The sequence below is a fragment of the Sceloporus occidentalis genome, unplaced genomic scaffold (genome assembly GCF_023333645.1).
Source record: "Sceloporus occidentalis isolate IW3139 unplaced genomic scaffold, rSceOcc1.0.p SCAF_4, whole genome shotgun sequence".
Classification (NCBI taxonomy): Eukaryota; Metazoa; Chordata; class Lepidosauria; order Squamata; family Phrynosomatidae; genus Sceloporus; species Sceloporus occidentalis.
The window spans coordinates 108,935,473-108,948,161 of record NW_028316984.1 but is presented as its reverse complement, the minus strand read 5'-3'; the positions used below and the strand labels follow the sequence as shown (position 1 = coordinate 108,948,161).

Here is a 12,689-nt window from a genome sequence, read left to right as displayed (position 1 = left end):
ATTGCACATGGAAGGAAAAATTAACTAATTTCTTTTGCTCACCAGTTTACTGCATTAAACCCAGTGAGACTAATGCTGACATCATATGCAGACTTACTTCTGAGTAAATGTGCCCAGAACTAGGCCGCAGAGACTAAATTATAAGACATACACTGGAGTGCTAGCTCATCTACTATGTCTGTGTAGCTAAGTAATATCTTCTGGCCTGCTTCCATCCCACCTTAAGCACCAGTTGCCTGATTGGGCAAAGGAGGTCTGCTCAGCACAAGGAGGAGGATGTTTCCAGCCCCTTCCAACAGCAAGTAAGACTGCAACAATGACTTGCAAGAGCATTCCACTTCTAATTGTCGCTTCCTCACTCAGTGATGGGGGAGTGGAAACATCCCTCCCCCCCCCCCGGTGTTCCTGCCTGAAGCTGACTGTGCTTCTATGATTCTATGATTTTAATTCAGAACCACTCTAAACATAAAGACAGTGGCCAATATCCTATTCATGGTGGCATGGTATGTATATGGAGTTACACATTGATTATGCGTCACTGTTGTTGTTGTTGTTGTTGTTGTTGTTGTTGTTGTTGTTGTTCTGTGCCTTCAAAGTCATTTCTGACCATGGTGACCCTAAGGCAAGCCTATCAAGGGGGTTTGCCATTGCCATCCTCTGAGGCTGAGAGAATGTGACTTACCCAGGGTTACCTGGTGGCTTCATGGCCAAGTAGGGATTCAAACCTTGTTGTCCAGAATCATAGTCTAACATTCAAACCACTAAACCACACATTATGGTAGTCTTATGTTGAATGGCAAAGTGGGAGAATTGGATACGCACCTGGAGGTGCAGCCAAATATACAACTGAACATGCATCTTTAGTTTCATGTGCCATGTAGGTGCATGGGACATGCCATCAGATGTGGAACTCCATTTCTCAAACACTGAACTAGATGGAGATTTTCCACAATTGAAAAAAAATGTGTAATTGCTTTAGTATGGAAACTTTTACTAGGGATGAAAAGAATATTCATAATTATTGATTCCCAGATCAAAGAACCAGTTTTCTGACAGCTAGGAAATTTTTGCAAAATTTTCTCCCTGTAGTCAAGTATCAGAAAGTGTTGTAGAAGAATTATTCTGTGAAGAAATACATGGGGGTAGTTCCATGCAAAGAAACTGCTTTGTATTCAGAAAATAAGAGTTTTGTGTAAAGAAAAATTCTACTTTTTCCATTTTTTCCTTCACATCCCTTGATGACATTAAAATACTGGGAGGAATACTTGGGAGGAACATTTGTATTCCCCCTCAGTAGGGAAAAAAAACAGTGATGTATTCAAATCTTTTACTTTTAAGTCTCAGGTCAAGTCTCAAGTCTCTATCTTCAAGTCTCAAGTCGAGTCTCAGGCCTTTGCAAGATACTTTCAAATCAAGTCTCAAATCGAAACTCAAGTTTGGAAGCCAACTTTAACTGAGAAAAATGGATATGGTGATTTGGGGGGTAGGAGTGGAGTTTCAATAACCAGAAAATCAAGAAAAAGTGCACAAAGGTAAAAAAAAAAAAAGATAGTCAATTTATCAAGATTGCCTTTTAGAAAAATGCAAACTGTTCCTGCTGCACTTCAGAGGAGCCTTCTGATCTTTTTCCTAGGAGCAGTAGTCAAGACTTGCCCCCATAGCATGGTGTACATTTCTTGGAGGGGAACAGCAAATGTGTTAGTCAATGGGCTTGAGGAAGGGATCTACAGGAAGTGTGATGTTCCTGTACAGCAAATGTAAAGTACCAGTCCCATCACATGATTAGTAGGCAAAAAAAAAAAAAACAAAAAAAAAAACAATGAGATGGAAATGTTGTTCAATGAAAGAAAACTATTTTCCCTCTGTAACGTTTCAGGATGAAGTTGGCCAGCAAATCAGTCACTAAAAATATACAAGTTACGAGTTGAGTCATTTCTTGATAAGTGGAGTCATTGAAGCTACTTGAGTCAGACCTGAGTCTGCGGTGTTAGAGTAAACTATCATCATTATTCATCCTCACATAAAAGGATGAAACAGTAGAAGATTTACACATGCAGAAGACACCAACAGGATTTCCTCTAGTATGTTTTGTGCCGTCTGTATGGAGCTTCCCTCTATATAGGCTTCCCTGCTACTTTCAATGCATGTAACTGTACATGATAAACTGTCTTTTCACAGTACGTGGAAAGATCTTGTAGCACCTTTGAGACTAACTAAAAGAAATAAATTTGCAGCATGATCTTTCATAGGCTTCAGTCTATTTCCTTAGATGCATTGTCTTTTCATAGATGTGACTACAGTAGTCTTGGCAGGTGAAGAAAGCCCATTCAAACTCTGTAGTAAAATCATTCGAAGCTTGGAAAAAGTAAGGCCCCATTCCCACTGGCCTATAACGTGGATCAGAATGCAAATCACGGGTGCATTGTTTCCATTAGAGTGCACATTTGACCCCCATTCAAATCTGAATCGAATTATCCTGAAAAATATTAATTTTAGGTCAATAAACCAGTTTAAAAAAATAGTGGGTTTTCAGTGAGTTTTCCTGTGCCTCCGGAGTCTGATTCGGGGCAAATGAATGGGAACGAAAGGGTGTCTGATTCAGGAACCTGGAGATGGGAGGAGCAGCACTCAAGGGGCTGGCCTGGGGGTATCACCCTCCTTGTTCTCTTTCTGCATCGCCAGCGCCATTTTCTTCCATTCACATAGCCTTTCCCCCAGTGGATTGGGAAGCAGGGTAAGGCGATCACACTACATTGAGCTCCAAACGCAATAAATACATTACTCCCCCTGCAACCCCCCCCCCCCCGCTTCACATTAATAGACCGATGTGTGAGGAGAGCCATTGAACACCATTTTAAACTATTATTTTTCATTTTCCTTTTTTTCTTTTCTTGCCTCTACCTGAGCGCCTGAGCAGCAGATGGGCTTTGCAGTACATGCCTGCTTGATCGCCCCCCCAGACAGCCCAGGGAGCAGTGGGGGAGGCAAAGTGATTTGGCGTGATCAGAGGCTCCTCTTCTCTCTTTCCTAAAGGGAATCTGGGGAGACACAAAAGAGCCTGGGCGTCCAGGGTTCTGAGGGGGGATAGAGGCTCCTCTTCTCTCTTTCCCAAAGGAAATCTGGGGAGACACAGAAGAGCCTGGACACCCAGGGATCTGAGGTGGGATAGAGGCTCCTCTTCTCTCTTTCCCAAATGGAATCTGGGGAGACACAGAAGAGCCTGGATACCCAGGGATCTGAGGGGGGATAGAGGCTCCTCTTCTCTCTTTCCCAAATGGAATCTGGGGAGACACAGAAGAGCCTGGATACCCAGGGATCTGAGGGGGGATAGAGGCTCCTCTTCTCTCTTTCCCAAAGGAAATCTGGGGAGACATAGAAGAGCCTGGACGCCCAGGGATCTGAGGGGGGAATAGAGGCTCCTCTCATTCCTAAAGGGAATTTGGGGAGACACAGAAGAGCTTCAGATGCAGCTGCTATTCATTGGCTGTCCCCAAAAAACAACAACAAACAAACAGAAATGGGAACGGGGAGCAAAATAAACCATGTCAAAGTGTTTCGAATCTGGTGATGACACTTGTGATGTCTGAAGCCTACGCGCTTGATTGACAGCTTGCAGACACAAATGGGAACGGGGAGCAAATTACTCCGCTTTAAAATACAGCAATTTAAAATAAATGGGAATGAAAACAGGGTCTAAATAAATCGAGGTAATTTTCCCCCTTTCCTAAGGGAAACGATAGAAAAAATTCAAATTAGACTCGGAAAATAATCCGAGTCAGAATCGCACCAATATAAGCTGTTTTATCTGCCAAGTGGGAATGGGGCCTAAGTGTTTTGACAATGACTTCCAGCATTCCTCAGCCAACGTGGCCAGGTAAGGATTGGTAGTTATAGTCCAAAAAATTAACTTTTCCAATCTCAGGTTATAATGCAAGATTTTTTCACTTGCCAAAGGATCTCAGTGCCAGTTAATGTAGGTGAAACTCTCCACCACCATAGGGAACATTTGGAAAATCTGGATTTTGTTCATACACAATTGCATTGCTGATAACTTTATAATTTAATGATGTTGATTTCAGTGGAATTTAACATTGATGTCAGTTTTCTTAGATTCCCAGCCTCAACACTATCACTCTTTTGGATAAATCTCTGTTTATATTATATGTTACAAGAGCTTAGCATTGGCATAATATCCTTGCAGTTCATTCCTAATTGTGTATACCAAAATGTCACCATGAAATGACAAGCCATTTAAGGGTCTGCTGCTGTGGTCCTCCACAAGGATATATAAATATAGCTTATGATTTGATGAATCCAAAAATCCATAATGCATTTGATGGGTAAGTAAAGCATAAGTACATGTTTGTTTTTCTTTATCTAATTATAAACAGATGAAATCACTTCTTGCTATCTCCATTTGCCCCTGAGCTATTACTCAGTGCCTACTTTCTTTCTGTTACAAGAGGAAAGAAATAAAGAAAGGAGAAGAGAAAACAAGAGATTTTGTGCTTATCACAAAAACCCAATAAACAGCAAAGGTTGTGGTCATCTGTTAAATGCCATTTTATTGTCATTTATATTGGAAATGGTGATGACATTTTGAGAACATATTCTGCATGAAATGTCCATAATTCTTCTGTTCCCAGCCTTTTCAAATGCACATTTCTACTGCCATACACACACACACAGAGAAAGATTTTTAAAACCTTTAAGTAGATTTTTTTTAAAAAAAACTGAACAAGATTCATCTTGGGTGTAGTTTTTTATTCAAACATGCCTAGTGCCACACTTTTCATGCACTAATCTTTATTGTATCAGGCCCACAATTAGTGTTGGTGGAGAACTTAGCTCAATTTTAATTTTGACAAAATTTACCAAAACAAATACACAAATTGGAATACAGTTCTCCTTCAATAGACATGCTTCAGAATATGGAGTTTGAGTCTCCAGACATAGCACTGCACACTGTAGTGGGTGGGTAGGTGTGCAATATTTAAAACATCATTATACTAAGGAAAACCGCTTGTATAATCTATATTACACAAAACTGTTTACACCATCATGCATATGAGATAAAAGTACAAAGGTTCACGTGCATTTTCATGCCAATGTTTGTTTGTTTTTAAATTGCTAAGTGATGCAGAAACAAGAGAGAAAGAATCTAAGTATGGGAGAAAATGAGAGACTAAAACCACTTTATCCTTCCTTAACTACTGGTGCTCCCAATTAATTATTCCCTTAAAATTATGAGAAGAGGGCTGAATCTCACCCAGATTTCTCATGCCCCCAAAAGTCTGTCTTTTCTAGACTGGAGTTCCATAAGTCAAGATGGTTTTGACCTACAAAGACCTTTAGCCTTTTCCAGCATAGCCAGTGATGAGATGTTATGGGAATTGCCATCCAGTGACATCCAGCAGGCTAAAGTTCATTTGTTACATTCCTTAATTTGTTGCATTAAATATCACCTTTCCTCTAATGAGCTACATGGGTTTTTCCTCCTCCATTTATCTTCACAAGAACCCTGTGAGCTTGAAAAGGACAAAATAGTGTGGCTGACCCAAGATCACTCAGTGAATTTCATGGGCCATTAGGGACTGGCACCTAGCTCACCAATGTCCCTCTTACCTCTACACCAAACTAGCTCTTTAGCCTTCACTGTGATGTGCTTTTAATGGTATTCTGTGCTGTTGTGTTGGTTTGTACAGCTAGCCTTCTGCATCCATGCACTGCATGATTTCCAGCAACATTGGGGACTGCCTGAAGGAAGAGGCCCCTCCCTCCTCAACTGTCATCTCGGCCTCAGAGGGAGTGATCAGGCGGACCCAGCAACATCGGGGACTGCCTGAAGGAAGAGGCCCCTCCCTCCTCAACTGTCATCTTGGCCTCAGAGGGAGCAATCAGGCGGACCCAGCAACATCGGGGACTGCCTGAAGGAAGAGGCCCCTCCCTCCTCAACTGTCATCTTGGCCTCAGAGGGAGCGATCAGGTGGACCCAGCAACATCGGGGACTGCCTGAAGGAAGAGGCCCCTCCCTCCTCAACTGTCATCTTGGCCTCAGAGGGAGCGATCAGGCGGACCCAGCAACATCGGGGACTGCCTGAAGGAAGAGGCCCTTCCCTCCTCAACTGTCATCTTGGCCTCAGAGGGAGCGATCAGGCGGACCCAGCAACATCGGGGACTGCCTGAAGGAAGAGGCCCCTCCCTCCTCAACTGTCATCTTGGCCTCAGAGGGAGCGATCAGGCGGACCCAGCAACATCGGGGACTGCCTGAAGGAAGAGGCCCCTCCCTCCTCAACTGTCATCTTGGCCTCAGAGGGAGCGATCAGGCGGACCCAGCAACATCGGGGACTGCCTGAAGGAAGAGGTCCCTCCTTCCTCAACTGTCATCTTGGCCTCAGAGGGAGCGATCAGGCGGACCCAGCAACATCAGGGACTGCCTGAAGGACGAGACTTCTCCCTCCTTTAACTGTCACCTTGGCCTCAGAGGGAGCGATCAGGCAGACCCAGCAACATCAGGGACTGCCTGAAGGAAGAGGCTCCTCCCTTCTTAACTGTCATCTTGGCCTCAGAGGGAGCGATCAGGCAGACCCAGCAACATCAGGGACTGCCTGAAGGACGAGACTTCTCCCTCCTTTAACTGTCACCTTGGCCTCAGAGGGAGCGATCAGGCAGACCCAGCAACATCAGGGACTGCCTGAAGGAAGAGGCTCCTCCCTTCTTAACTGTCACCTTGGCCTCAGAGGGAGCGATCAGGCAGACCCAGCAACATCAGGGACTGCCTGAAGGAAGAAGCTCCTCCCTCCTTAACTGTCATCTTGGCCTCAGAGGGGGCGATCAGGCAGACCCAGCAACATCAGGGACTGCCTGAAGGACGAGACTTCTCCCTCCTTTAACTGTATTTTGTATTGTATTACAATTTTTACTGTACACCGCTATGATCATCGCGGAATAGCGCTCTATAAATAAAATGTATTATTATTATTATTATTATTATTATTATTATTATTATTTCAAACAACCTTGACTCAAAAATATTGGGGGGAAATTCCAAAAAGTAAACTTTTGAGTTGTTTACCATTTTATATAAGGGATGCCATTTTACTACACCATTGCATATAATAGGACCTGAGCATCCACAAATTTTGATATCCATGGTGGTGGAGGTAGAGTGTTCTTGGAACCAAAAGCAGTCACCAAGGGTCCACTGGTTAAAGCCTTTTAATGGCTTTTAATAGTTTTAATTTATAGATTAATTGCTTTTTTAAAAGTAACATTTATATTTACACTTTTGTTGATGTTTTTGTATGCTTTTTAATCTGTATTGTTTTGAATACATTGTAAGCTGCCTTGGCAAGCCAGCACAGTGTAATGGTTTGAGCACTGAATTATGACTTTGGAGACCAGAGTTTGCATCCCCACTCAACCATGGAAACCCACTGGGTGACATTGAACAAGTTATACACACTCAGCCTCAGATGAGGCAAAGGCAAACTCCCTCTGAAATCTTGCCAGGAAAACTTCATGTGAAAGCACACAACAACAACAACAGGCTGCCATAAGTCTCATTATTGGAGAAAAGACAGGATATAAATGAATATAACAACAACAACGATGATGATGATGATGATGATGATGATGATGATTAGACTAAAACTCAGAATAGATTTGCCCTCCCTTCAGCCACCATCTTGGGGGGAGAGAGGCAGGCTAGCTCCAACTGCCTGCCTGAAGAAGAAAAGCCCTCCCTTCAGCCACCATCTTGGGGGGGGAGAGGCAGGCAGGCTCCAACTGCCTGCCTGAAGAAGAGAAGCCCTCCCTTCAGCCACCATCTTGGGGGGAGAGAGGCAGGCTAGCTCCAACTGCCTGCCTGAAAGAAGAAAAAGCCCTCCTTCCGACCAACATCTTGAGGGGGAGAGAGGCCTGGCCTGAAAGACAAAGAGCCCTCCTTCTGACCACCATCTTGAGGGGGAGAGAGGCCTGTTATGTTTTATTTTGACTATGTATTGTACTTGCTGTTGTACACCACTTTGATCTAATTAGAAAAAGCAGTATATAAATAAACATTATTATTATTATTATTATTATTATTATTATTATTATTATTATCTCATTGACACTGAAGCCAGCACGGGCTTCAATAAGCTTGATCAGAGCAGATTCTCCAAGAAAAACTCAGAATATCAACCATGTTTGGAATCCTGATCAGTGGGCCACAAATTATAGCTATGTCTGATTTCTTCCTATGTTTCACCTTGTGCCAGACAGGTCCTGTGCAAGACTACTTTGCCTGGTCCTTAATGAGAAAAAATGCATTTCAATGACCATTTAGAATCTCTTTTGTCTCTGTCTTTGTGCTGATTTGCCCTTTTAACACTATGATCAATAATCTACAGACTAAATATAGAAGTGTTTGCCATTTCCAATTTAATTAAACCACAAGCCTCAATTTCTTTCATGGAGTCACTGGGAAGGTCAGAGATTTTAATTTATGTGATTAAAAACCTGGAAACTTTTAAACATTTAGGAGTTCCAAATTGCTTTATTTATATTCCTTCCCCAAAACTACTATGACTGTGGTTTATAGTTCTAGGAAATTTATAAGTGTTCCAAAAAGATCTAAACTGAGGTCATATTATGTCACTTTCACTGGAATCTTTATATGAACTATTAAACATACAGTGTGGCAATGCTTTATAAACTACTAACGTATTAACCCTTACATTTTTATTCTACCCCACCAGGCAAACTAATCAAATAACAAGTTATGATAAATACCAAGCTATACAGAGTATATATGTCTTTAGTTTTGATGGGATTGATCAGTGTATGGTACTGATGCCTAAGGACATTTTTCCATTAGGGAGAAGGCTATAATTAAATATTTTAAATGATCTATTATTTTTCTGTACAGCCATCTATGTAATGATTCAGGACAGAAGTACACCAAGCATGGCAACCACACCATCTTCAGCAACATCTGAATGCTGTCTGTGTATGCTGATTGTTGTTGTTCATAGAATCACAGAATTGAAAGAGACCATCCAGTCCAACCCCCTGCCTTGCAAGAACTCTCAATCAAAGAAGCCATCCAGTCTCTGTTTAAAGACCTCCAAAGAGAGACTTCATCACACTCAGAGGGAGTGTGTTCCATTGTCAAACAGCTCTTACTGTCCGAAAGTTCCTCCTAATGTTGAGGTGGAATCTCTTTTCCTGTAGCTTGCAACTATTATTCCGGGTCCTGTTCACTGGAGCAGCAGAAAACAAGTTTGCTCCATCCTCAATATGACATCCCTTGAAATATTTAAACAAGGCTGTCATATCGCCTCTTAATCTTCTTTTCTCTAGGATAACCATCCCCAGCTTTCTAAGTCTCTCCTCATAAGGCATGGTTTCTAGACCCTTCACCATTTTGGTCGCTCTCTGGACATGCTCCCGCTCATCAACATCCTTTTTGAATTGTGGTGCCCAGAACTGGACACATTCCTGATGAGGCCTGATCAAGGCAGAATAGAGAGGCACTGTACTTCCCTTTATCTAGACGCTATACTTCTATTGATACAGCTAGAATTGCATTGGCCTTTTTAGCTGCTGCATCACACTTTTGACTGATGTTCAACTTGTGCTCTACTAGGACTCCTAGATCCCTTTCATCCTAAGTGCAGTACCTTACATTTCTCTGTGTTCCTTCAAGTTATTTCCAATTTATGGCAACCCTAAGACAAACCAATCATGGGGGTTCTTGACAAGATCTACCTTTTCCTAAGTTTGAGAGAGTGTAATTTGCCCAAGGTCACCTAGTGGGTACCCATGGCCAAGAAGGGATTCGAACCCTGGTCCCCAGAGTCATAGTCCAGCATTCAAACCATTACACCACACTTGTGTAATCAGTGTATATTGATGCTTATTCAGATATATATAAATATGGGAAGGGGCTTCTGTAACTTTAATTCTGAAAATCTTCAGGAGCAGGATGGGGATCAGGCAAAAGGAAATTGTTACAGTAACTCATAGCTTTTCTGTTCTACCTTATTAATAACTTTTGGCATCTTGACCACATTTTGATATTGCTTGACCAAACACGTCCCAGTTTATGTCTCTGAAATGTGCACCAATGGATTTAAATTTCAAAGGCGCGTTACAGACCGCCATTTAGTACGCGCTCTGTGCGTACTAGGGTTAGAAAGGCGCGTGCTAGGGTTAGGAAGGTTCTTACCTTCTTAACCGGCCACATTCCTAGTACGCGCAGAGCGCGTAGTAATTGGCGGCACCTGTCCACACGGGCGCCGCCATCTTTACGTCTCGGACGCACAGCGTCCGGACGTGGCATGGCGGAAGTGACACCGGAAGTGCACACCTCACATCTCGCGGCGCCACTTCTGGGTGCCAAGAAAAAGTGCCATTTCGGCGCTTCTTTTTAGCTGCGCCGGGAAGCCTCGTGGTCTGGCCACTGGGGCTTCTCAGCGCAGTTAATGACGGCGGCGGCAGACCGCCCATTTTTGGGTGGTCTGTAACGCTCCAAAGAAAGAAATTCCCACAAAACATCAGGAGGGACTGTTTGGCAGTGGAACAAGACAACCTTGGAAAGTGGTGAACTGTTCAGTGTGGAGATTTTGGAACAAAGGTCATCTCTCAAGAATGCTTTAGAGGTGGACGAGATGGTGTTGGTGTCTCTTCCAACTCTATCATTATCTGATTCAAAAGACATTTACTTGGCCATGATGCAACCAATGCCAATTATGCTGGTTAGATAAATTCGACTTTTTAATGGCTTCAGAACAAGGTCTTTGAGACACTCTTGTGCAAGCATTTTCCCAGATTGAGCAATAGTCTGTGGCACTCCAGTAAAGGCTCATCGGTACAGTTCCTCCCTCTCCCCCAGTACTCAGGATGCTTTCTTTTGAATCTTCTGGAGTTAAACTAACTGCAGTATATTGACTTTCAATGAGATCTTAGGATTAGCCTGCAGTTCCCTGTACATGTTCGGCTGAGAACATCCGAATGCAGCGCCGTGATGCCACGTGCTGTGCGGTGTGTGTGGCATCATACCACCATGGGGATATAATGGAGCATGCAGCGTGTGGATGCCATGCCCTGAGTCCGCCCCCAGGCCAGCCTTAATGGCCGGTCTGCACAGGCTGTAAGTTCCTTTGACGTCAGTGGGGCTTACATATGAATAGATAAAGATATGTTAGCTTCCAACATAATCCTTTCTATTAAAACCAATGGCATTGTAAGATTGTGCCAAAGGTTTTTAATAGTCTACCACATGCCCAGAAAGAATGCCCATGCCACTTTCCCTTAGGTCTTGTCTGCCTCCAACGCCTTTATTTGCTTCAGCCGCTAAAAACATGTTTTTGTTTGCTGTTTTGCTCCCTCCAAGACAACCAGCATGGGCCCATTTTGCACTTTGCCTAAAGTTGCAACTGGCTTGTAATTACTGCCTGAAACTCAATTAATAAGAGCTTTCAGCATCCTGAAAATATATAATTAGGGAAATGATTTATACATCGATTTTGCAGGCACACTCAACCATCAATTAAATCATTACCCCCCTAATCCTGTTTGCAGGCTGGGAAATGTTTCTGTGAGTCAGTAATTCCTAAAGCGACCAGAAGCTTGTTTTCAGATGGCTTTTAAGTGAAATTATTGAGCTTATTGAGTGAATTACGGTAAGTACATTTCTGCTATGGAAATGAGGTTTGGAGTGCTTTCCATCACACTGAAATGTGAAAATGTGAAAATCAGCACAATCTCCTCATGGCAGTCAGCTCCTACTTAACTAGCCCTAGAGGATTATTTTTGTTGTTGTTGTTGTTGTTGCCATTGTGGTGTGTCTTCAAGTCATTCTGATTTATGGTGACCCTAAGGCAACCTATCATAGGGTTTTCTGGGGCTGAGTGTGTGTGACTGGTCCAAGGTCACCTAGTGGGTTTCCATGGCTGAGTAGGGAATCAAACCCTGATGTCCAGGGCTGTAGTATTAGACGAGGCTATCATCAGAACAGAATAAAGAGAAACAGAATGGTTCCAATCAACAAAGGGGCCAGGCAAGGCTACATACTATCACCCTATCTATTCAACCTGTATGCAGAAAATGTTATATTCGGGGACAGGAGGAATGAAGATAGGAGTAAGGAACATTAACAACCTAAAATACACAGACAATGCAATACTACTAGCAGAAACAAACAAAGACCTGGAGCAATTATTTAAGGAAGACAGTGCCAAGGTCAGATGAATGCTGAACATTAAAAAAATGACCACAGAAGACCTAAAAGAATTCACACTTGACAACAATTAAAATAATCAAAGAGTTCGTATACCTTGGCTCAAATATTGATCAGAACAGAGACAGCAGTCAAGAAATCAGAAGACTAGGATTGGGAAGGGCAGCTAGGAAAGAATTGGACAAGATCAAAAAACATAAAGACATAACTGAACAATAAAGTGATGATAGTCCAAACCATTGTATTCCCCATCACCAAGTATGGATGTGAAAGTTGGACAGTGAAGAAAGATGATAAGGAGAAAATAAAGTTATTTGAGATGAGGTGCTAGAGAAACATGCTGAGGATACTGTGGATGGACAAGAAGGCAAACGGGTTCTAGAACAGATCGAGAATTCTCTCTGGAAGCCAAGATGACTAAATTGAAGTTGTTGTACTTTGGCCACATCATGAGGAAAAATGA

General features: G+C 42.7%; 1 protein-coding gene across 1 annotated transcript in view; it reads left to right on the top strand.

The window, feature by feature from the left end:
• Window positions 1-5,860, top strand: part of SYT9 (synaptotagmin 9) — a 128,255-nt gene extending 122,395 nt beyond the window's left edge. The window contains exon 7 of the mRNA XM_089521245.1: window positions 5,706-5,860. Coding sequence (XP_089377371.1) covers window positions 5,706-5,846 — 141 coding nt within the window. The 3' untranslated portion in view covers window positions 5,847-5,860. The remainder of the gene's footprint in view (window positions 1-5,705) is intronic.
• The last annotated feature ends 6,829 nt before the right edge of the window (window positions 5,861-12,689 follow it).